Raw genomic sequence first — 23,163 nt, forward strand, 5'->3', positions numbered from 1 at the left:
GTGTAAACACAAGGTCCTGGAAAGGAAAAGAGAATCAGAAGCAGGTGTAAATAGCAAATCCAGGAGGATGGGTCGGGAGGACTCAACCAGTCTCTGGCTTTGCAAATGGAGTTAGGTGCTGTGAGCTGGGGAATGTAAGTGGCTTCTAGAAGCTGGATAGGTCATGGGCACATTCCTAGAACCTCCAGTACAGTCCTGCTGATACGTGGTGAGAACCACTTCCAACTTTGAATCTCCAAAACTGTAAGATGGTAAATTTGTGTGTTCTGACATCACTAAAGTTGTGATTCTGGGGACTGAACAAGCGCTTTGAACATGCTTGGCAAGAGCTCTATGCCTGAGCCCGTATCCTCGGCCTTTTCCTGTTCCTTTGGGTTTCATTTATTTTCTAGTTTAAGGTAAAACCTGAATTGTGAGGGCTGGAGAGATGGCTCAGAAGTTAAGAGCACTGACTGCTCTTGCGGAGGACCCGGGTTTGATTCCCAGCACCCACATGGTGGCTACAAACCATCCTTAACTCCAGTTCCAGGGGAATCCGAAGCCCTCTTCTGATGTCCTCAGCATTGCACAACATGGGTGCACTCAGATACATGCAGACAATACACTCATACACATAAAATAAAAATAATAAGATTAAAAAACCTGAATTAGCTGGGCGTGGTGGCGCACACCTTTAATCCCAGCACTCGGGAGGCAGAGGCAGGTGGATCTCTGTGAGTTCAAGGCCAGCCTGGTCTACATAGTGAGTTCCGGGACAGCTGGAGCTACAGGGAGACCCTGTCTCAAAAAGACAAAAAAACAAAAAAAACAAACCTGAATTGTGGAGACCTTTCTTTTCTCAAATAGGCATTTAAAGCTATAAATTTCCTTGTAGAACACTTCCTTGACATGTGTGAGGGATCCTAGGTTCCATCCCCATACCCCTCAACCAACCAAAACAAAAACAACCACCCCCCCCCAAAAAAAAAACCCTGTAAAATCCCCCCTAAGCCCGGCTTTTGTTGTTTTAGCATGTTTCCATTTTTACTCTTTGACTCAATTAGTATTTAGAAATTGTTAATGGTATTCCTGTGCCGTGTATATCACAGCACATGGGAGGCAGAGGTAGGCAGATCTCTTTGAGTTTGAGGCCACCTTGGTCTCCATAGCAAATCCAGGCAGCTCCCGACCCTGTCTCAAAAAGACCAAAAAAAAAAGAAAGAAATGTTAATGGCATTGTCTAGTTGTACTGGAGTTAGAGAACACACTACATAATTTCAGACTTTGTAAGTTGGGGTGGGGTCTAAGATATGATCTGACCCAGAGAATGTTCTTGGACACCTGAGAAAAGTGGTCATCCAGATTCAGTTCAGTGACATATTTAAATCTCCAAATACTGTGGACAAGTGAAAGTCTTTCACCTCCTGAAACTCTGCCCTCCAGTCCACAGAGGACTGCCAGAAACTGATGACTAGTTAACAAACGACAGGGTTGTAGAGCCTAAGCAGCTAGGGTATTTACTTACAACAAATATGCTCTGTGAACTGGGTGCTGAGGGAGTAGGAGGAAGCAAGAAATACTGTAACAAGTCCTTCCTCCACATATAGCCTGTGTCAGTGGCTCTCAGGTGGACTGTTGGTCTGAGCAGAAGTGGTCCCACCTCTGACACCCACATTGAAGGATGGGCCACTAGAACAGAAAGAGCCAGCTACCCATGAACCCCAGGCCATGCTCTGCTGTGTTCCTCAAATTCCAGTTCTTTATTCTTGCCCTGGCCTCTGCTACCCCATGAAGAAACAGGTAACCACAGTGGTAGATGGGCCAGGAGTAGCCCCCTTCCCAGAATTCCACCTCTTCCAGCTGGACAGAACTGTGATTAGAAGTTTCAAATGATGAGAGAGAAGAGCATGGAACACTGAATATATACCATGTCCCTCTCAAATGTGGATATGCATAGTGGAGATGGAGCCAGAGCATCCCAACTGCAATTTAAATGGCTACTTATGTGACCTTTACCTCAAAAGTAATTTTTAAGTTATCAGATTAAGTACTTAGTGGTTTTACAGCTGGAGAGGAATTCACACTGGGATTCCCACACTGACAAGATGGCCAGGTCAGGCAGCAAGTAAGCAAACAGCAAGGACTCCAGCACAGGACTGAAAAGCATGGATGTCCAGCCTGGCCTGCACAGCCAGGGGGAAGTGGGGGAGGTGCCAGAGGCAAAGTAAGACAAAAACAAAAAGCCCATGGATAGAAACCCCCTATCTCACCATCTGACCAGAGAAAGCTAGAGGATAGGCCTAACCAGGAGAGCCCTCAGAGCAAGAGGGGATGAAATGGGTCCTGGAGACCCTAGGGTGGGTGTTGCTCAAACACCAAATATCTCAAGCAAAGCTGGAAAGGAAGTGTGCAGCCACACTAGCAGTGCTTACTATGGGTCCCTGCAGGCAAAGCACCCTTTGCTCTCATGTTAGGAAGAGTGGTCAGGAAAGCCAGAGGGCACAACTACAGCTTGAAGGAAGAGAGGACACCTTGGTTAGGAAGCACTGACTGACGTGAAAATTTAGGAAGGAAAAAACTTGGCAAGCAATAGACTGGGAGCCACAGAAGAAACAATCACTAGTTTAAGAAATATCCACAGGGAAGCATGCCTTTAATCCCAGCACTCTGGAGGCAGAGGCAGGCAGATCTCCGAGTTCAAGGCCAACTGGAGCTACAGGGAGATCCTATCTCAAAAAAAGAAGAAAGAAAGAAAGAAAGAAAAAAAAAAAGGCCCATGCCTATTGCAGGCCTGTAATCCCAAGGCAGGAGGACTGCAAGTGCAAAGCCAACCTGGGCCACACAATAAAGCAGAGTCTTAGAAAAAAAATCACAGGGGCAAGAGTATAGAGCTTACTTAGCATATGAGAAATCATGAGTGGGTAGTTGACAAGTATGGGCTACAAAGGTGCTGTTCAGTGGCAGAGGATCCAGGCTGCTTGGGGCAGAGGTGTTCAGGATAGCGCATGCTGAGAACTCAGCACACAATATAGCACTGAACACAGCCACGAGCTACCACAGTGGCCAAGTCAGCAATTGTCCACCCTGGGGCAGAGCCTTGGCAAATGGCCAGCTTCATGAACATTAACCCAAGTGCTACAACAGAGTCACAGGCTTCTCCAGCCTAGACACAGGTTAACCTGTGGCTATGACACAATCTCCTCTCAAGGACTCATCTCAATTCACATTGACATAGAAGCAGCCTTGTGAAAATGTCAACATCCCCAGGCTACCCTTGAGACTAGTGGAAGAGGGAAGAAAAGCCTAGGAGGGTGAAAGCCATCTCCTTTCTTCCTGAAAAGCCAGGAAGCCAGGGTGGGATGCCCAGCCTGGAGCTGCCACATCCGGGGGCCAGCACCACTCTGAGAAGCTGGGTGCAGGCTAGGTATCATGTGACCAAAGGTCCTAAGGCTGCACACATGTAAAGCCAGAGATAATGTAGAGTCCATAAGCAGAGGATATGGGAATAAATACTTTAAACTTTTTTCTCATAAATATGCATTAGAATATTTGATAACACAAGCTAAGGGCTCTGAAATTAACTTAAAATTAAACCAGATTAGATCCTGAATGAGCAGCAGACAGTCACTTAAAACTCCCCATCCCCTTGTGCTGGAAATGTGGCACTTCAGTCCCGTGGCACCTTGAATTGGTCCTTCTCCCTGCGGATGGCCCACATGGTGGTCACAGGGTCTGTCTCGCCTGCATGCTGCTGCACTGTCTTCTCCCTGCTCGTAAAGAGGTTAGCATGGGCTGCAGGCTCAGATACACAATCTCTCCCAAGAGCCTGGATGCTGTCATACAGGAAACTGCTGGGGAGACGCAGGGCTAAGCCAGCCAGGTCCTTCTAATATACAGGTGTGAAGCCACCAACTCCAGACTACCCCACTGGGTGCAAGGACACAGAGCTTCAAGAATTCATAAAGCAGTTTCTCCAGATCATTGCCCACCATCAGTTGGGGCCCCCAATATCCTTGCCAAGGCACCAAGAAAAGTATACCCTCATATTATAGGACAAAACCTGCCTCTTGGGTGCACTTAAAACTTGGGGAGGAGGCCCACTCACTTAAGGAGAGGCTAGCCCTTGTTTGGCTCTTTGCTGGAGGTGAACCTGGCTCCATAAGGCTGCACAGTAAGGTAAGACCAAGAAAGGGCCCCACTACACCCGTCTCACCTCACTCTCATGAAGGGGTTATAGGTGAACTCCTCCACAAGGGTGGATGGCACCGTGGGCTCCCCAATGGCATACTTCTCCTGCAAGAGATACCACGGTCACACAAGGACTGATGAGTCCCACCTTTCAAATACCTTAATGATCTTTAAATCAGTTCATCCTAGAAGGCATAGCAAGTGAGCTGTCAGTGTGGACAGAGGGTTTCTGGCTCACATGAGCAAAGCTGAGCTGTCAGTGTGGACAAGAGGGTTTCTGGCTCATGGAAGGATGAGCAGTGGTCTCCAGCTGTGTTCCTAAGCATAAACTGCTGCTACCAGTGTGTCCTGTTTGTACCGTCTCTGAAGGGGAAGGTGAGTCCTCACTCCATTACTGTGAAATTTAGGTTTCACAAACAGAAGGAATATTGAGCAAAGATGCAAAAAGCATAGAAAGCCAGCCCCCTAACTCCCCGCCCAAGAAAACCATCATGAGGTGCAGTGAGTGACTTGGGCTCGCAGCATAGGGCTCTCAGAAGCTCCTCAAATGTACCCTGGGAATGGCAAAGAAACGGGGTGCAGAAGGACACCAGCCACCTTCTCCTATGATGGCCTCATTCCTGAGCACTACTGACCATGGCAGAGAGAAGACACTGCCAACACAGCTGGGCCAAAGTGGAGGAATTCATACCTAGAGGGTCTCCACTACAGTCCTCGCCCACCTACTGCCAGGCTAACATGGAGAGCCCCGGGAATAGAGCTGGCATATATGAGGCTCTGGGTTCGATCTCCAGCACCAAAGGGAAATAAAGATGTAAAGCAAGTTAGAGAATGATAATATGGTGTTTACAGTAGTACACAGCATGATCTTAAATGAGTATTAAATGCATATTCAGATATGAATAGAATCAACAAATTAAAAATGAAGTTTTTTTGAGATGATGTCCTTGTTATGCTACCCAGACAGGCCCTTGAATTTTCAAACGCCCACCTCAGCCTCCTGAGTAGGATTACAAATATGTGGTACTGTCCTGACTCATCATTTGAATTTTTTGTTTTGAGATTGTTTCATGTAGCCCAGGCTGTCTAAGAACTCCCTATGTAGCTGAGACTGGCCTTGAACTCCTGATCCTCCTGCCTCACCTCAACCTCCTAAGTACGAAGATATGCCACCATCCCAGGCTAAATTTATGTTTTGTTTTTGAGACAGGGTCTTGCTATATAGCCTGGCTAGCCTGGTACTCACTATGTATATGTAGCCTAGGCTGGCCTCAAACTCAGTTCCCCAAGTGCTGAATTTTTTATTATTATTCTGTAAGCCCCCTTCCCCAGTTGGAAAAGATGTTGGACAGGTTATTTATATAAAACACACAACAAACATTAAACAGGGAAGTTCCACTTCCTAAACTTAGCAGGAGGAAGCTGCACCTGCACCTCCCAGGTGTGCATGGCTCTTGCTAACATCATTGATAGTGAATTACATGGAAGCAGAGCTCTGGCATCTATCAGAGCCCTCAGCCCTCTGCCCTAGGCTATCCTGTGGTAGTTCACTGGAGCCACCATGGAGATAAACTGTTACAATGATAGCAGAGGCAGGCTCTCGATACAGGGTCCAACTGACCACTGACCCACTGCTCAGAATGTAGGGAATAGGGCCAGATCTGCAGCCTGGGTCTCTTGTAGGGAGGCCTTGCTAGAAATGGTATCTAGGGGCTGGAGAGATGGCTCAGTGGTTAAGAGCACTGACTGCTCTTGCAGCGGATCCGGGTTCAAATCCCAGAACCCAAATGGCAGCTAACAACTGTCCATAACTCCAGTTCCAGGGGATCTGACAGCCTCTTCTGTCCTCTGCAGGCATTGCATGACATGGCGCACTTACCTACATGCAGGCATAACACTCATACACATAAAATAATAAATTTTTTAAAAATAATAAAAATGCTGGGCATGGTGGTGCACGCCTGTAGTCCCAGCACTTGGGAGGCAGAGGTGGCCGGAGTTCAAGGCTAGCCTGGTCTACACAGTGAGTTCTAGGACAGCTGGGGCTACAGGGAGACCCTGTCTCAAAAAGACCAAAAATAAAATAATAATAAAAATTAAAAAAATTTAAAAAATAGTTATGTAATGCCCATACAGGGCCATCCAATCAGAATGGGGTACACCACTCCATGGTGAGTTCTGGGCTTGTGACACCTGGCTTCTACCTGCTCTACAGACAGTGCTGTGGACCAGCGCCCGAGCCCTCAGGAATTCACTGCACCATGACAAGCCCATAGGACGTGCCCCAAGAACAGGTTGCACTCACCTTGGCCCAGGCCAGCTTCTCCTGGATGGCAGCATTGTTGGGTTCCACATGGCGTGCAAATTTGAGGTTGTTTATGGTATATTCATGGCCACAGTAGACTTTCTGAAGAAAGAGACAGCACACGAGTTCTGAGTGATTAATTCAGCTTTGGGAGTCCTGAGAGTTCAGGGCCATGTCATGTCTCAGCTGACCTGGTACCCCATGCAATGTGTGCAACTAGTGGATACTACAGAGTCACAAACATTGAATAAGAACTTAAGGTGACACCTCTGTCTTCCTGCTCACCCAGCTCACAGGTGAGGCCTGTGAGGGGGGGATCATCCAGTCATGGGCCAGCTGTGAAAGCAGAGACAATGCTTCCCACGCCTCAAAGGTAGGCCTAGCATGCAACAGGTTTGCTGCATGGGGCATTTGGGGCCTGTGGGAAAAGGAGACAGTGCATACTGTGTCTGGAGGGAGCCGGCCCAAGACTTCCAGCAGTGCCTTATACATCTCATCTGCAGTTCCTTCATAGAACTTCCCACAGCCAGCAACAAACAGTGTGTCACCTGGAAAACACAATGATGGCTCTTCAGGGCTAACTCATACACTGGTCATGTACAGGCCTCAGAACACAGCCCAAAGCCATCTTCTACCCATACACCAAGAGGCCTTTCCACCCAACATATTTCAAGGCTAGCCACATCCTACCTGTCTCCAGTCTCAACCACAGCCATTAACTCACCATTTGGGCCTGAAACCCAAGGCACCTTGATCCGCCTTTAGCACCCCAGGCCTACCATAGCTAAGACCATCACAGACCCAGCCTACTTCCCACCTACTCAGCAGCCCCTGGATCTCTGGATGCCCTCACATCCAGGTTTTTGACACTCCTTCCCTTTGTTACTAAGAATATTTCAGGTACCCCCTCCCTAGCTGGCATTGCCCTGGCCTCACACAAGCCTCTATGGGGGCAGCCTAGCTGCCTCTGCTTCCCATGCACCTGTGACCAGCCTGACTCAGTGAGCACTCAGGATGCCATCATCTACCTCAACTACCCCTTCCCAGGGCCCCTGCATTGCCTCTGCATTGCTTCCCAGGGCCCCTGCATTGCTCACTGCCATGAGGTAGGATCAAACATCAAGTCCTAAATTCATCCCTCCCTCTCTACCCAGGCTGTCACCAGCACTGCCACCTGTTGTCCCCTCAGTGCTTAGCCTCCTCATCTCATCCTGGACAGGCCTTATCCCATACTGCAGCCTCAGAGGATGCCTGCCCCTCACCCTTCTCTTAAGCTATGCCCTGCTCCTCTCCCCACCCCTGTTGGCCTTAGTTTAGCTGGGGGAGGGAGGGCAGAGCACTATCCTGGTTCATACTGTGTGGGTTGCAGGTCCATTTTTCACCACTGGACCTCACTACTGATGCCAGATACCTCTACCTTGCCCCACAGCATACTGCGAAGTTTTTTTGTTGGGGGCGGGGGGGGTTGTTGTTGTTTTGTTTTTTGTCTTTTTGAGTCAGGGTCTCCCTGTCATTCCAGCTGGCTTGGAATCCACTATGTAGACCAGGCCTGGCCTCGAACTCACAGAGATCCACCTGCCTCTGCCTCCCAAGTGCCAGGACTAAGTGCCATACCTGGCCATAATTTGCAGTTATAAAGTGACCTGCTCTAGAGCTGGAGAGATGGCTCAGCAGTTAAGAACATTGGCTGTTCTTACATATGATCTGGGTTCAAATCCCAGCTCACATGGCAGCTAACAACTGTCCATAACTCTAGTTCCAGGGGATAGGACAGCCTCTTCTGTCCTCCGTGGCCACTGCACGATACGGGTGCACTTACCTACATGCAGGCAATACACACATACACATAAAATAAAAATAATAAAAAAAATTTTTTTTTAATGACCTGCTGGAGAGATGGCTCAGTGGTAAAGAACACTGACTGCTCTTGCAGAGAACCTGGGCTTGATTCCCAGCACCCACATGGTGGCTACAAACCATCCTTAATTCCAGTTCCAGGGGAATCCGAAGCCCTCTTCTGACCTCTGCGGCACTGCACAACGCGGGTGCACTCACATACATGCAGGCAATACACTCATACACATAAAGTAAAAATAATAAAATATTTTTAAAAAATGACCTGCTCTACAGACAATAGTCACAGCAAGTGTGGGACACCTTGGGGCCTGCATCCCATAGCAGTCACCCTCTACAACATACAATACCTTCTAAATTTCAAGACAGTTATGAAATATCTAGCCTCAAGCTAGGCTGGAGCTCAGTAGTACAGCATCTGAGCTCAGTAGTACGGCATCTGCCTAGCATGCACAAGGCCCTGGGTTCCAGCCACAGCACTGTCAGCAAAAGGGGAAGTGGGGGATAGGGAGATGGCTTAATTGGTAAGTGCTTGGATTGCAAGTGTCAGAATCTGAGTCTGATCCCCAGAGCTCATGTAAAAAGCCAGGCACGGTGGCATGTGTTTGTAATCCCAGTGTTGGCAAGATGGGACATGGAGACAGGAGGATTCCTGGAGCTTTCTGGCCAGCTTGGCATAATTCCAGGCTGAATACAAGACCCCCATCTCAAACAAAAAGTAGGAATGCCTGAGGAATGTCCAAGGTTGTCCTCTGACTCTATATGCATGCATACAAACATACAACTTCTCCCAAAGCTGGCATGTCCTTCCAATGTGGCCCCCAATACCAGCTCTGAATAAGCTGGGGCAGAGGGCAGACACTGCCATCTACTCTTACAGACACTGATACAGAGGCCTTCATAGGGCACAGAGGCATGCCAACTGGGGCAGGCAGGCTGTGTCCACACATCCTCTCACTTAGCCTGTGTGGCCATAAGCTGAAGACCATGACTGCTACCATTTTACCACAGCAGTAACCACAGTTCAGAAAGGTCCTACCAAAGCTACTAATCACAGCAAGAACATAAACACATAGCAGAGTTGTCCTGTTCCAGGCTCCAGCTTAGGAGGTGGAGCCTCTACTCTCTACTCCGTATAGGAGAAAAGTGAGCCCAGGACCTGAGCATGAACCACATGATGTCACAATGAAGACATCAGGAATGGCGGCTTACACATGTAATTTCCAAAAGCAGGAGGCTAAGGAAGGACTGCCACAAGTTCAGAGCTAACCTGGGCTACAGAGTGAGACCCTGTCTCAAAAAAACGAAAACAGCCAGGCGAGGTAGCACACGCCTTTAATCCCAGCACTCAGGGAGGCAGAGGCAGGCAGATCTCTGTGAGTTCAAGGCTAACCTGGTCTCCATGGAAATCCAGGCCAGCTAGGGCTACAGAGAGACCCTGTCTCAAAAAGTCAAAACAAAACAAAACAAAAGCAAAAACCCTGGAATTCTATAACAGCAGTATTTTTGTTGCTGTTGTTTTGTTTGAGACAGGGTCTCCCTGTAGCTCCAGCTGGCCTAGAACTCACTATGTAGACCAGGCTGGCCTTGAACTCACAGAGATCCACCTGCCTCTGCATCCAAAGAGCTAGAACTAAAGGTATGCACCACCATGCCCGGCTACAGCAGTATTTTTAAATAAGCTCAGGTTCCAGGATAATTTCAGGTTTATAGAACAGAGATCCAAGTCCCCACCCACTCCTCCCTTGTTCTTTCAGCATGGTTCTCCCCACCTGAAAACACTGCTATAACCTCATGAGGGCCCCTGGAGAGAGCCAGTCTCTAAACAACCTCACCTGCTGTCACTGGACTGCAGCCATCACACCTCTAAGAGTCAGGAACCAGGCTCTCTGCAACACACCTGTGCCACCTGAGTACTGCTGTCACAAGGCTGTTCTGCTTCACAGGCTCCCAATCAGCATCAGTGTTGTTTTATTTTTACCCAAAAGGGGAAAATTCCTCTGATTTCTGGATAAACCCATTTGCACTAAGTACAAAATGCCCCAGGGTCTGGCTCAGACCTCAAATCACCCATCGCCTGGTCAGGCTGCTGGCTCTACAGGGTTTCTAGGTGCATGACAGCCATACCAGAGCTGGGATACTGCCTTACTTTGGCCCAGTCCAGATCACAGGGCTTTCTGCAAGGTCACAGAAAGAATACTTGGCACCCCTGGGATCTTTCTCAGCCAGTCCCCTCCAAGCCATGTCCATTTGTTGGCTGCTGGACGGTGGGGGCTGAGGCTGCACAAGGTTGATGACCCTCGAAAACGGAGGCTGTACCCCCAAACAGCTGATGCAGCAGCAATCCACATGCTACAGAATCAGCTCAAAGGGTGCCTCTGTGCCCTATAGAGTTTGAAGCAAGTCCAGTCTCTACCCTGAGGGCTACAGCTTCCTCACACAAGATACAGGGATACTGGAGAAGTACACCCCTGCTAGGAGGCCTGGTAGGGAACACCCTGATTTTCTGCACAGGAGTTTCCTTACATAGTCAATGCCAAGGTCTTCACAGAGACCTCCAGGCCTCCCCCACTTACCTGTGAATACAGCAGAGGGCTCGGAACTACCAGGCTTGCTCACAAAGTAACAGATGTGTCCGGAAGTATGGCAGGGTGTTGACAGGCATTTGACAGTGAGAGATCCTACCTGAAACAGAGATGCTGGAATGAACCCCAACTACTATAAAACTTTCTGAGAAATCACAGGTGGCAGCACTGCGGGTCACTCATGACCCTCCCCTTCCTGACCACCTGAGTATATCTACACCAGGATATAACTGTATCCTAGACACCTGCAGGGCAGCCCAGGACTTGGAGCAGGCCTCTGGGTATGGACAGGAAGGGGGTCATGTGGCACTCTCCTGGGGTATGATCCCAGGTACAGACCTTCAGATTTTCAGATGTAATTGCTCCCAACAACAACAACAAAAAAAAAAAAAAAAAAAAAAAAAAAAGGAGGTCTTGAGATTGGGAGGGAGATCTGATTGGAGGGTCCGAGGGAGAGTTGGAAGGAAGAGTGAGGGGGCGGGATATGATCAAGGTACGTTGTAAACGAGTATGAAATTTTCAAAGAATAAAAACTAGTAGAAAATGTGAATAGACCCATACCTCGTAAGGAGGTTGAATCTATAATCAAAGGCCCCCCAGCAAAGAAAAGCCCAGGTCCAAAAGGCTTCAAAAAAGAAGAAGAAAAGAAAAGAGGCTTATTGTGTTTATGCCTTTAGAACTGGGCCAAATTTAAACCAGGCATTTTACAATAAAAGACACCCTCTTTCTCTGACCTACCTTCTCAATTCCTTACTTCAAATGCTTAAACCTACAACAAAACCTACCCAGCAAGACAACACCCCAATAGACACTGAGATTCATCAGAGTATTTACTCTTTCCACATCTCTGTGGTGCCTCTCTTTGCTGAAGTTGCTCATGTCCAGAACAATTGTCCTGAATACTGCAGCTACAGGTCTTAAGGGGTACCTCTCCACACAAGCTCACCATCATAGCATCTAAGAAATCAAAGGGATCCCAGAGGCACCATCTAAATTCCCCAGTCTACTCAGAGACCCACTTGATGACTGCCCCAGTGTCCAGTCACATTTTGCAGTTGATTTTCTCACTATGCTCTTAGCATAGGACTGTCCAAACCACCAGACCCCTTCCCAAATGACACCCCTGGGCCTAGCATCTCGGCAGAGCCTGCATAGCGTTCTTGTCATGGCTCACTTTGTACCTGCAGCATGGACAGGTGTGTGACTTTGTGAGTCAGAGCCCCAATGCGATCATCACCACCATACACCTTCAGCCCAGGCTCCAGCTTCACCAGCTTCTCATTCCCACCAGCATGGTCCCTGGAAATCAAACAGGAGGCTTGGAGTGACCTGCCAGATGGAGAGGGTTGCTCCCCTCCTTTAACCCCTAAATAAATGGACTCTTTGCCTGTATATTTCTCAGTAGAAACAAGTAATGGAAAACAGTTAATGTCCACCATTTGGCAATATTGAGAAAAATTTTCTCAGGTATCCAGCACTTGCCTACCCTCTTGCTGTTTTTCATACCAGAGAAAGCAGATCACACACAGCTGGAGAGTCCCCAGTGCGATTCCCATGCCTTGAGGCATAGGGACTCATCTGGAGTGCTAACAGCTGCACAGGAGCCTCACTCCCACTCCACCTCCTGGGAAGAGGGGCTGAACAGCCTGGAGTAGGTAAACGGTTAAAAATTCCCAGGTGATCCTGATGTTTCCCAGTTTGGCCCAGCACTTGGCGAGGATATGCTGGGAGATCCTGAAACCACAATGCCACCCACATGAGGGAGATCTGCCTATAGGACACAAGCCAACCAGAGTAGAGCTACCTCCCAGACATTCACCAAGAGCTCCCATGGTTCCCCAGGGAGCCCTCTAATCTGCATTTCAGAAAGGAAGCAACAGACGGTAAGAGTCCTAGTGACAGGTGGGGCTGGGAGCATCCCCAGCACTGTGAGTTGTGCTTAGCTTCAAGATGAGGCTTAAGAAACACCTGCCTCCTGCCAGTACCTTGGTCACCTCATTCCATGCCCCCTGTGGACGCCTTCAGGTACCTCAGAGACCATATCCCATAAGGACTCCAGTGAAACACCCTGTGGAATAGCAGAGTCCTCAGATAGCAGGACCTAATGGTCCAGTGCTCCCCGCCCCCCAGGACAGAGGCCACACATAGGCCAGGTAAGCACCATCACCTCATAGCCAATCTTCTAAAATGCTACCACCAATGAACAAGCAATAACACAACTCTGTCACTGTGTGAGACACAGGCCAGACATGGGGCTCAGCCTTGGGCTTGATGACAGCATAAACATTTGAAGATGCTAGAAAAAGCCAGAATCCTTCAAATTACCTGGGAAGAGGAATCTGAAGTGGGAGTTACTTAGGTAGAAGGAAGAAGCAAACTGTGAAAGCCTCTGATGGCCTCAAGGTAGCTGCCACCAGGTCCCCAAGATAGACTGCTGGTGGCAGGGAGACTGGGGAAATGAGCCCCAAGAAAGAGCAGCCACAGTGAGTAACACAGGCCAAGACCCAGGTTACTGACTCCCTGTCCCAAATGTTGGAGTCTCATTCAGGACCTCAGAGGCCTGGCCATAGGGCCTCACTAAACCAACTCCAAAGACGAGAGACTGAGCAGTGCAGCTGCAAACTTGGCTTACATCAGCAGAGGTACTGGGAGTTCAGAAGGTGCCATCCTGCTAGGCATGGTGGCACACACTTTAATCCCAGCACTTGGGAGACAGAGGCAGGCAGATATTTATGATTTTGAGGCCAGCCTGGTCTACATAGAAAGTTCCAGGGGGCTGGAGAGATGGCTCAGCAGATAAGAACACTGATTGTTTTTGCGGAAGATCTGGATTTGAATCCCAGCACCCACATGACAGCTAACAACTGTCTATAACTCCAGTCCCAAGGGATCCAACAGCCTCTTCTGACCTCTGTGGGCATTGCACAACATGGGTGCACTTACCTACATGCAGGCAATTACATGCATATACATAAAATTAAAAAATAATAAATATAAAAAAAAAGTTTCAGGCCAGCCAGGGTTATATAAGTGAGACCCTGTCCGAAAAAAAAAAAAAAAAAAGTGCTGTCCTCTGAGCAATCCAAGACAGGGTTGGAGGAAAAAGTCCAACTGTCTTTATTTGGTCATTTAGAAAAGAAAATTAGGAGTCAAACAAATATTTTCTTCTACCATCAGACAACACTATCCCAAAGCCCCAAGCAGAGGAGATTTTCACATTCCTTAGCTTTAAAAATCAATAAAATTTGGTGCAGTGATACCTATAATCCTAGCACTTGGGAGTCAGAGGCAGGAGGATTACCCCAAATTCATGGCCAACCTGGGTTAGAGTGAAACTCTATCTCAAAACACCAAAACCAACCAAACAATAAGAACAACAACAACAAAAACCCAATCAACCTGGGGCTGGAGGGCTGGCTCAGTGATTAAAAGCACTTGTTGCTCTTGCAGAGAGACCTAGGTACAGTTCTGAGCACCCACATGGCCGGTCACAACCACCTTAATTCCAGCTCCAGGGGATCCAACATCTTTTTCTGGCCTCTGTGGCACCAGGTGCACACATAGGACACATACATACATGCAGCCACTCACATATACCCATATATATAAAATAAATCTTTGCAAAAATCAATGCCTGTCGGATGTGATGTCGCACGCCTTTAATCCCAGCACTCGGGAGGCAGAGGCAGGTGGATGGATCACTGTGAGTTCAAGGCTAGCCTGGACTACATAGTGAGGCCAACTGGAGCTACAGAGAAACCCTGTCTCAAAAAGACCAAAAATAAATAAATAAATAAATAAATAAAAATAAATAAATAAATAAATAAATAAATAAATAAATAAAACCACCTGTAAGAAATATGGATATCTTTTTAAGTAAATACTGATGCCTAGACTCTCTTCTTTCTTGCATGGATGGAGGCCAACATTACTTTTCATAAGCCCAAAATATGTGAAAGGTAGCCACTAGGGTCTTCCTGTGACCAGAGGAGCCAGGCTCTGAAGGGATAGCAGTGAAAGCTCTTGCCTGGGTGCTGGCTCTACCTCTGTTCCTCTTCACAGGCCACAAGTATCTCACCTAGAAGTTCCTGCACTAGCAGAACCCAGGGGGTCATCAGCCTAAGAGGAAGAAGGTAGGAGCCTTGATGCTTTCTCAGAATTCTCTCTGGCTCAATGGTCTGCCCCTTATATGCACAGTGAGCCAGGCCCCTGTCCTTCCCAGGTGAGTGACAGGTCCCACCCACAGGTGCTTCCAGAGCCAGAGCACTTACCAGTGATGGTGGGTGGTGAGCACCGTGGTCAGCTTCACACCCTGCTTTTTCACGGTTTCTATAACCTATAGCCACACAGGAGGCAGGACAAAGGCCCAGTCACACTTCTGGCCCTGGCTCACCTGCCTGAAAGGTTGGTGCCCAGCCTTCATCCCACCCCTGCTGAATGGCCACACTCCAGGACAACAGGTAGAAGGTAGCCTTTTTCTCTCCATCAACTTAGCTGTTTGGTCCCACCCATAACCTCTCCAAGCACCTCCAGCCCCAAGGTCATCCACAATGCTGGAGCAGGTTTGGAGGATGAGCCAGGTCTCAGAGATTCACATATGTCTAGGCACAGGGGTTTAAAGTCAGGTGCCAGGCTGGCCACAGAGACCTGTGATCTTCTCTACCCTTCTCACTGTCCCATTTAACAGTAGCTGAACATGAGTTTATTTTTCAAAAACTAAATGAATTAATTTCCAATGAACTTCTGCAGAGCTACAATGACCCTATGCTGTAACCCATGGGGATGGAAAGAGGGTGCTGAGTAACAAGGCACAGGGAGCCAGGAAGAGCCACACACACCTTCTGGGGCTGCACTGGGTCCACAATGGCTGCCTCCCGGGTGTCCTCATCGATAACCAGGTACATGTAGTTGTCAGTCAGTGCAGGCAGTAGCTCAACCTTCATTGTGCCTTGCTCCACAGTCAGACTCTTCCTGAAATCTGTGTGATACAGAAAGATTCATAGCAGGGCCAAGCCTGAGGACCCACAGAGGAACTTCAGTTGCTGTACGGATAGCCTCACTAACACTTGCACCCTAAGACTCACTCAGCTTTCCCAAGCAACTCTAACAGAGAATGTCCTCTTTAATTACATCTACCAGGCAAGTGGAGAAAATACTCATGCACACATCAAGTAGGCCAGCCACTGTCCCAGATGTAGAATTTTTTTTTTTTTAAAACAGAATCTCACCCTATAGCCCTGTCTAGCCTGAAACCCACTATGTAGTCCAGGCTGGCCTTGAACTTATAGTAATCCTCCTGTTTCAGTCTCTTAAGTTTGGTTTTTTGTTTGTTTTTTCAGTGCTGGGGACAGAACCCCAGAACCTCACACATGCAAAGCAAGTTATCTACCCTTGAGCTACATACCAGCCTGTACTTGGGATCTTTATTTTCCTTCACAAGGGTTTTTGTAAGCCTGTCTTACTAGCTTATGGTGTGACGCAAACCTAGGGAAGGCAGAGGGAGGTGCCAGAGGCCTGGCTGCTCACAATTCAATATTCATGGCCTCTCTGTCAGCAGTCCTCTTAAGTTACAGCCCTTCTCAGGCTGCTAGCCAGAGGGGAAAACAGTATTTTCTACAAAACAGCAGGCATAATGGACAGTGCCAACTCCTGGAAATGGTGAACTGACTGTTTGGGACTCATGTGTGTAACACAAAACTATTCAAGTGAACAAAAGGATGGTCCCAGGGTGGGCCATGAGGTGGCAAGTCACTGAGGAACAAAAGTATACTTTACTGGCCAGGCATAGTGGCACAGGCCTTTAATCCCAGCACTCAGGAGGCAGAGGCAGGCAGAGCTCTGTGAGTTCAAAGCCAGCCTGCTCTATATAGTGAGTTCCAGGCCAGCTGGGGCTACAGGAGAACCCAACTCAAAAAGACAAAAAAAAAAAGTATACTCACCGGTCAACAGATGCCAAAATATTTTTAGCAATAAAATTCTAATAAGACACTGTCTTAGCTTTAAAGAGAAAAACCACTCAAGACAACAGAAGATGGTGATAACTCTGAAGGTAGAGTCAGGGCTAACTCACAAAAGTAATCCAGAAAACAACAGCTTTAGGTAGATCTCTGTGAGATGGAGACCAACCTATTTCAGGCCAGCTGGGGCTACAGAGAGACCCTGTCTCAAACAAAACAAAACAAAAACACAGCTTTGGTAGATAACTGACCAAATTATACTGTTTGTGTTTTTGTGGTGCTGGGGGTGGAACCCAGGCCCTTGAGCATGTTAGGGAAATGCTTTATCACTGAACTACACCTCCAGCTCCACTTCTTTTTGACACAACAGCTGGGCATTTTCCAGACTTTTCTCATGCTCAACAAAATAAACATTTCTTGTATGATCAGGTTTCTGTAATGTCTGAATTCCCTTAAGCTCCAGCAATATCCAAGTCCATGGAGGGCAGAAGTATGAAAACAGGACTGGGTGAAGATGAGCCCTTTTATATATTTCCTGGCAAAGCATTACAAACGCTGCCTGGGTGAAGGACAGGTTATTTGTTATCAGTGTTCAAACCATGCTAAGCCCCAGAAGAACATACTAGCAACCTGGAGAAGAGAGGATCATTCCCAAGGAAGGAAATCACTTGCTGAAGGAACGTCCAGAAACCTTTTATATAATGACACCTCGCCTGACACTGCCCCAGAAGATGCTCCCACCTCTAGTTTGCAACTGGGGACGTTTTGCCTGAGCTGAGGTTACAGACCTACAGCCTGCGTTCAAGGCGAAGTCCACAGACACGTTTTGTTTGGCCCATAACATACTTTAAAAAACAAAGTTTCAGAGCGCTGGTCTCTTCTCATACTGAGTGGACTTCTGAGGCCCGAAATGCTGAGCTGGGAGTTCCCTTGAGTGGGGCGACCCAGTTGGGCCGCAACAGTTCACAGCAACACAGTTAGGGTGTCCCTAACTGGAAAGACCTGTCATTCTGGGAATCTCAACGAGTGGGCTCCTTCCTTAGCAAAGATGGGCCACGCACTCCAAATCATGATTGCTCCCAACTTCGTGGCTAGCTGGACTCTAGCTGGCCAGCAACCTGGCGCGGGCAGCTCGCTGTCGCTTCATAGCTGGACGTCAAGAGGAAAAGCAAGCTTAGAAATCGAGGTCAAGGCTGGAGTCTGACTGCGGCCCAGAGGGAGCAGGTGCCCGCCCGTTCCCCAGGACCCCGGCTGCGGGCCCGGCCAGCGTCGCCAGCCGATGCCAGCTGCCTGCGCCGAGGCCCGCAACGCGTTCGCCCGGCGGCGCCCAGTACCTGAGCCCGAGACGCGCCCAACCGACGTCCCGCCTACCAGTGCGGGGTGGCTCGGCATCACCGCCCAGATACACTTACCCCGGCTGCGGCGCGCACAGGCAGCTCCCAACGCGGACAGTCTCAGAAGGCACAGCGGCCCGCGCCCCAGGACCATGACCCGCAGGGTGCACCACCCGGTCGCGGACTCCGCGACACGGGTGCCTAGGGCAGCAACTCTGGCGTCAGCAGCCGCAGCCAATCAGCTCCCACCTCGCACCGCCGCCCCCCCCGCCGCGCCCCCCCAACTAGTTCCTGCTTTCCTGCCACACCACGCCCCCAATCCGTCGGTGCCCGCCCCATGCTGCCCACAGCCAACCAGTGCCTGCATCGAGCCGCCCCACCAATCAGCACGCTGTCCAAAGCGTTCTCTGCCCCGCCCTAGCAGCGCCGGGCCCAAGGCCGAGTCTGGTAGCCGGGGTCAGAGGTCATAGGAGGCTGCGCTCGTGCTTCCACACTTCGCCCCGGCTGACGTCGGTGCGTAGAGGCCGAAATCTGACCGCTGCGTCCTGCTGCTGCGCAAGGTGGGACGGGCCACTGCTGGCCGAACAGCGTCCAGAGGCGGCGAGTCTCCTCGGGGCCGCCGTAGTCACCAGAGTCTGTGGTCACGTGACCCGAGGTTGCACCATGGCTACCCCCAAACCGCTGTCGCGCTTCTGGGAGTGGGGGAAGAACATAGTGTGCGTGGGAAGGAACTACGCAGACCACGTCAAAGAGATGCGCAGCACCGTGCTGAGTGAGCCTGTGCTCTTCCTGAAGCCGTCCACCGCGTATGCTCCCGAGGGTTCGCCGGTGTTGGTGCCGGCTTACTCCCGCAACCTGCATCACGAGCTGGAGTTGGGTGTGCTTATGGGCAGGCGCGGTCACGCTGTCCCCGAGTCCGCCGCCATGGACTACGTGGCGGGTTATGCCCTGTGCCTGGACATGACCGCCAGAGACGTTCAGGAAGAGTGCAAGAAGAAGGGGCTGCCCTGGACCCTGGCCAAGAGTTTCACGGCCTCTTGCCCGGTCAGCGCCTTCGTGCCTAAGGAGAAGATTCCTGACCCTCACGCCCTGACACTGTGGCTCAAGGTCAATGGTGAGCTCAGGCAAGAGGGCATGACATCGTCAATGATCTTTTCCATCCCCTACATCATCAGCTACATTTCCAAGATAATGATCTTGGAAGAAGGAGATCTGATCTTAACTGGGACGCCAAAGGGAGTTGGGCAAGTTAAAGAAAATGACGAGATCGAGGCTGGCATAGACGGGGTGGTCAGTATGAGGTTTAAGGTGGAAAAGTCAGAATATTGAGTCTGTACAGCCCAGACTTCTTAAAGACGTGCCAGAACAGAAGGGAGACAGAAGCGAACAAAGGTTATTAAATGTGACGATCTTAATAGAAACCCATTCTAAAAACTTGTTGCATTGGATTGCTAGCCTCCGTCAAGGAGGTGGACCCTTCAAAAAAACTATGATCTGAAAAAGCTGGAACAGAAATGGGAAAACCAAAATAAAGAATATATAATGCCTAAGAAAAGAATGTGTCAAACTAAACTTCGAGGAGTTGTAGTTTCCTTCCCTAAAACTGAACTGAATAAAAAGTCATTCTGAAGTCAGTAGCTCAAGATTTGAGAATGTCAAAGGAAAGTGAAAGTCAAATTCTGTCAATATTTCTCAAACTTTTCATGGATATGATAGTCATCTGGAGGCATTTTTAAATCAAAAACTTAGAAACTGCTGGCTCTGACCCTCCACCATGAATAATTAATGATACTAATCTCTAGGGCTGCTGTGTTTACAGAACACTCCAATTGATTCTTACCATGGGAACTGGAAAAGCACTACTTCCCAAAATCAGGTTAAAGTTTTGAATTAAATGAGCAATTGGCGAAGTCCTCCTCTGTTTATCTGTACTGACCTGTGGCTTCTGAGTTTCGGATATAATTTTGAAATTGTTTTCAAATAAATATGTATGGCCTAGAAGTGTCTTCTTTCTCCAGTGGGCTGTGGAGGGATACTTCCTTCTCTGGGGCTTTAGACCTTGACCTTTGGCCTCCCTGAGCACTGTGCTTTAACTTATTAACAAAGTTAACCAGCACCTTCGAAAACCTCAACCGAGGAGGCCCCAGGAAGGTGAGTGGCCCAGGAGTTCTGCATTTGTGCTTACCTGCACCCGTCACTGATAAAGCCAGTCAGGATGCACAGCACAGGTCTCAGAAGGCCTAATGGTATACTCTAGACTTAGGCAGGGGCTTCTGCTTTAAGTGTACATGGGCACCTGCTGGCCCCTTTAAGAAAGCATGTTACATCTCCTTAGTAACTTAGCAGTTACTAATGCTAGGCATTGTATCACCACAGTTCATTCCATGTTCCTGCATATTATGGGCCCTTTAGCAAAGCTGTGAGATTGCTATTATGGCTATCCCTGTCACCCAGATGACAGTGTAGATTTAGAGGCTAGGACCATGGCTAAGGTCATTCAGCTGAGTTGCAGTGTTCTGAGTTGTAACCCTGCTGTCAAGCTCAGGACCTGAAGTCTTGATCACAGCATAGGCAGTGTCATATAAGTAGATATATGAGAAAATTTACACTTTTAGGTATTCTGTGATCACCATGTTTCATTATATGAGGAAATTCATGATTTGTTTAACAAATGTCATGCCATATATATAATTTTCCTGAGACAGACTTTTAAACACTATTGTAGCTTAGGGTGATCTTGAACTCATGATCCTCCTAGCCTAAGTTTTCCAATATCTTTTAATAGTTTATTTAATTGCTAGATGAGTTAGGAATTATACATAAGCAAAAATAACAAAATACCTTAAGGTTCATCTACACAGAAACAGCCAAAGTTACACATTTGGTGTATATTCTTCCAAATCTGTGAAAATAAAAAATTTATGTAGAATTTGCTCCCACTTTCTTAAGACAGGATCTCATTATGTGGCTCAGGCCAGCCTGTAACTCCTGACCCTCCTCTAGCCTCCTGAGTGCTGCTGGAATCAAAGGTGTGTGCTACCACCATATAATTTTCTAACCTGATTTTCACACTGGCTCCTATGGCTTCCACATCAGTCAACACTTGTCTGCAGTATGGTTTTCATTGATTATCCAAGACTCTAGGTCAGTCCTCTGATTTAGGATATTGGGACTGTAGCCTTTTTTGCTGGTGGAATCAGCACATTTGCTAATTCCTGTGGCTAGTTTCCCAAAATGGAAGAGTGGGATCAAGGGTTGTGCTCATAATGAAAGGTACTTAAGCTGGGCATGGTGTCACACACCTTTAGTCCCAGCAGAGACAGGCGGATCTCTTGAGTTCCACTGGTCTACCTAGTGAGTTCCAGGACAGCTGGGGCTATAGGGAAACCCTGTCTCAAAAAGACAAAAAAAAAAAAACAAAAACGGTACAAGGTTCAGCTGAGATATATCCACCAAGTTGGCAGACTGCTGGATAGCTTTAGTGTCAACTTGACATACCTGGGGAATTGCCTTCATTGGACTGGCCTGTGGCCATGTCCATGGGGCATCTTGATTGTTGAGTGATGTGGGAGGGCCCAGGCCATTGTGGGTGGTGCCACCCATGGGAAGGTGGGCCTGTGTTGCATAAGAAAGCAGGCTGAGCAGGGGCCAGGCAAGCCGGTAAGCAGCATTCCTCCACGGCCTGTGCCCTAGCTCCTGCCACCAGGCTCCTGCCCTGAGTTCCTACCTTGGGCTCCCTGATAAATTGTGACCCAGGAAATGTAAGATAAAATAAACCCTCCCCAAGTTGGTAGTGGTCAGAGTGTTTTGTCACGGGAATGGAGAGACAAACTAGGACACAGACCAATTAAGTAAGCTGAAAGCACAAGCCAGTGCTCAGAGTGTACAGTGCCAATGGCATTAATGTCTACCAAGCAATGGAATGAGCTCTGTCACAAACACCTGACATCAGCATTACAGGTGTAGTACACAAAGTTCTTAAGAATCAAAAACTGGGGGCTGGAGAGACAGCTCAGTGGTTAAGAACACTGTTCTTACAGAAGACCCAAGTTCGAATCCCAACACCCACATGGCAGTTAACAACTGTCTGTAACAGTTCCAGGGGATCCACCAGCCTCTTCTGTCCTCCGCGGGCATTGCATGACATGAGTGCACTTGCCTATATGCAGGCATAACGCTCATACACATAAAAATAATAAAATTTTTTAAAAAATCAAAAATGCCGGGTGTGGTGGTGCACGCCTTTAATCCCAGCACTTGGGAAGGAGAGGCAGGCAGATTTTTGTGAGTTCGAGGCCAGACTGGTCTACATAGTTAGTTCCAGGACAGCTGGGGCTACAAAGAGACCCTGTCTCAAAAAAGACGCACAAACCAAAAAAAAAAAAAAAAAAAATCAAAAATTGGTCCAATTTCCACAATTCCTAAGTTGCTAAAAATCACACTAATCTTAGCACCCAAAATGTACATTTTCCTCCAATCTTTAATAAATTAATTCCATAATATATTAGTCCATGCAGAATGTGTTTTGACACCTGTTATGGTGGTGCTGGAAAAAAATATTCATTGGAGCCCAGCATGGTGCCAACACATATCTTTAATCTCAGCCCTTGGGAGACAGAGGCAGGTGGACCTTTGTGAATTCAAGGCCAGTCTGGTCTACATAGTGAGTTCCAGATCAGTTGGGGCTACAGGGAGACCCTGTCTCAAAAAGACAAAAAAAAATACATATATATTCATGGAACTGAGCACACTGGCACTTCAATCCCATGCCTTTAATCCCACACTCAGGAGGCAGAGGCAAGTGGATTTCTAAGAGTTTGAGGTCAGCCTAGTCTACATAATGAGTTCCAGGTCTGCCAGGGCTATAGAGTGAGTTTCTCTCTCTCTCTCTCTCTCTCTCTCTCTCTCTCTCTCTCTCACACACACACACACACACACAATCATATGAAAAGAGATGAGAG

The 23,163-nt window shown here is 48.2% G+C and overlaps 2 protein-coding genes across 5 annotated transcripts; one reads left to right on the top strand and one right to left on the bottom strand.

Annotated features, from left to right (window-relative positions):
- Nucleotides 1-978: 978 nt before the first annotated feature.
- Nucleotides 979-18,422, bottom strand: Hagh (hydroxyacylglutathione hydrolase). 4 transcript variants are annotated; one of them, XM_008856216.3, is made up of 10 exons: nucleotides 18,281-18,422; nucleotides 15,750-15,889; nucleotides 15,183-15,247; nucleotides 12,093-12,210; nucleotides 10,903-11,011; nucleotides 6,917-7,020; nucleotides 6,473-6,574; nucleotides 4,193-4,272; nucleotides 3,662-3,746; nucleotides 979-1,170 (listed from the first exon to the last, which is right to left on the bottom strand). In XM_008856216.3, the coding sequence occupies exons 1-10, from the start codon at nucleotides 18,354-18,356 to the stop codon at nucleotides 1,057-1,059; spliced, it is 993 nt and encodes a 330-aa protein (XP_008854438.1). In that variant the 5' UTR covers nucleotides 18,357-18,422; the 3' UTR covers nucleotides 979-1,056. The 4 variants fall into 4 exon arrangements, with proteins under 4 accessions (XP_008854438.1, XP_029413569.1, XP_029413568.1 ...); XM_029557708.1 differs by having other exon boundaries at nucleotides 986-1,174; XM_029557709.1 differs by lacking the exon at nucleotides 15,183-15,247 and having other exon boundaries at nucleotides 985-1,174; nucleotides 18,281-18,402.
- Nucleotides 18,423-18,625: 203 nt separating this feature from the next.
- On the top strand, nucleotides 18,626-20,203 carry Fahd1 (fumarylacetoacetate hydrolase domain containing 1). The gene has a single exon (XM_008856219.2). The coding sequence runs from the start codon at nucleotides 18,866-18,868 to the stop codon at nucleotides 19,529-19,531; it is 666 nt and encodes a 221-aa protein (XP_008854441.1). The 5' UTR covers nucleotides 18,626-18,865; the 3' UTR covers nucleotides 19,532-20,203.
- The last annotated feature ends 2,960 nt before the right edge of the window (nucleotides 20,204-23,163 follow it).

This window comes from Nannospalax galili, unplaced genomic scaffold, assembly GCF_000622305.1.
Source record: "Nannospalax galili isolate Female #2095 unplaced genomic scaffold, S.galili_v1.0 scaffold668, whole genome shotgun sequence".
In the NCBI taxonomy this organism is placed as follows: Eukaryota; Metazoa; Chordata; class Mammalia; order Rodentia; family Spalacidae; genus Nannospalax; species Nannospalax galili.

Excerpts from the sequence above, each read along its gene's own strand:
- Hagh (XM_029557708.1), bottom strand. The coding sequence starts at position 18,356 with ATGGTCCTGGGGCGCGGGCCGCTGTGCCTTCTGAGACTGTCCGCGTTG. Across the intron at positions 15,248-15,749 it reads ACCCAGTGCAGCCCCAGAAG|GTTATAGAAACCGTGAAAAA; the intron begins GTGTGTGTGGCT and ends GTGTGGCTATAG. Across the intron at positions 4,273-6,472 it reads AGAAGCTGGCCTGGGCCAAG|GAGAAGTATGCCATTGGGGA; the intron begins GTGAGTGCAACC and ends TATCTCTTGCAG.
- Fahd1 (XM_008856219.2), top strand. The coding sequence starts at position 18,866 with ATGGCTACCCCCAAACCGCTGTCGCGCTTCTGGGAGTGGGGGAAGAAC.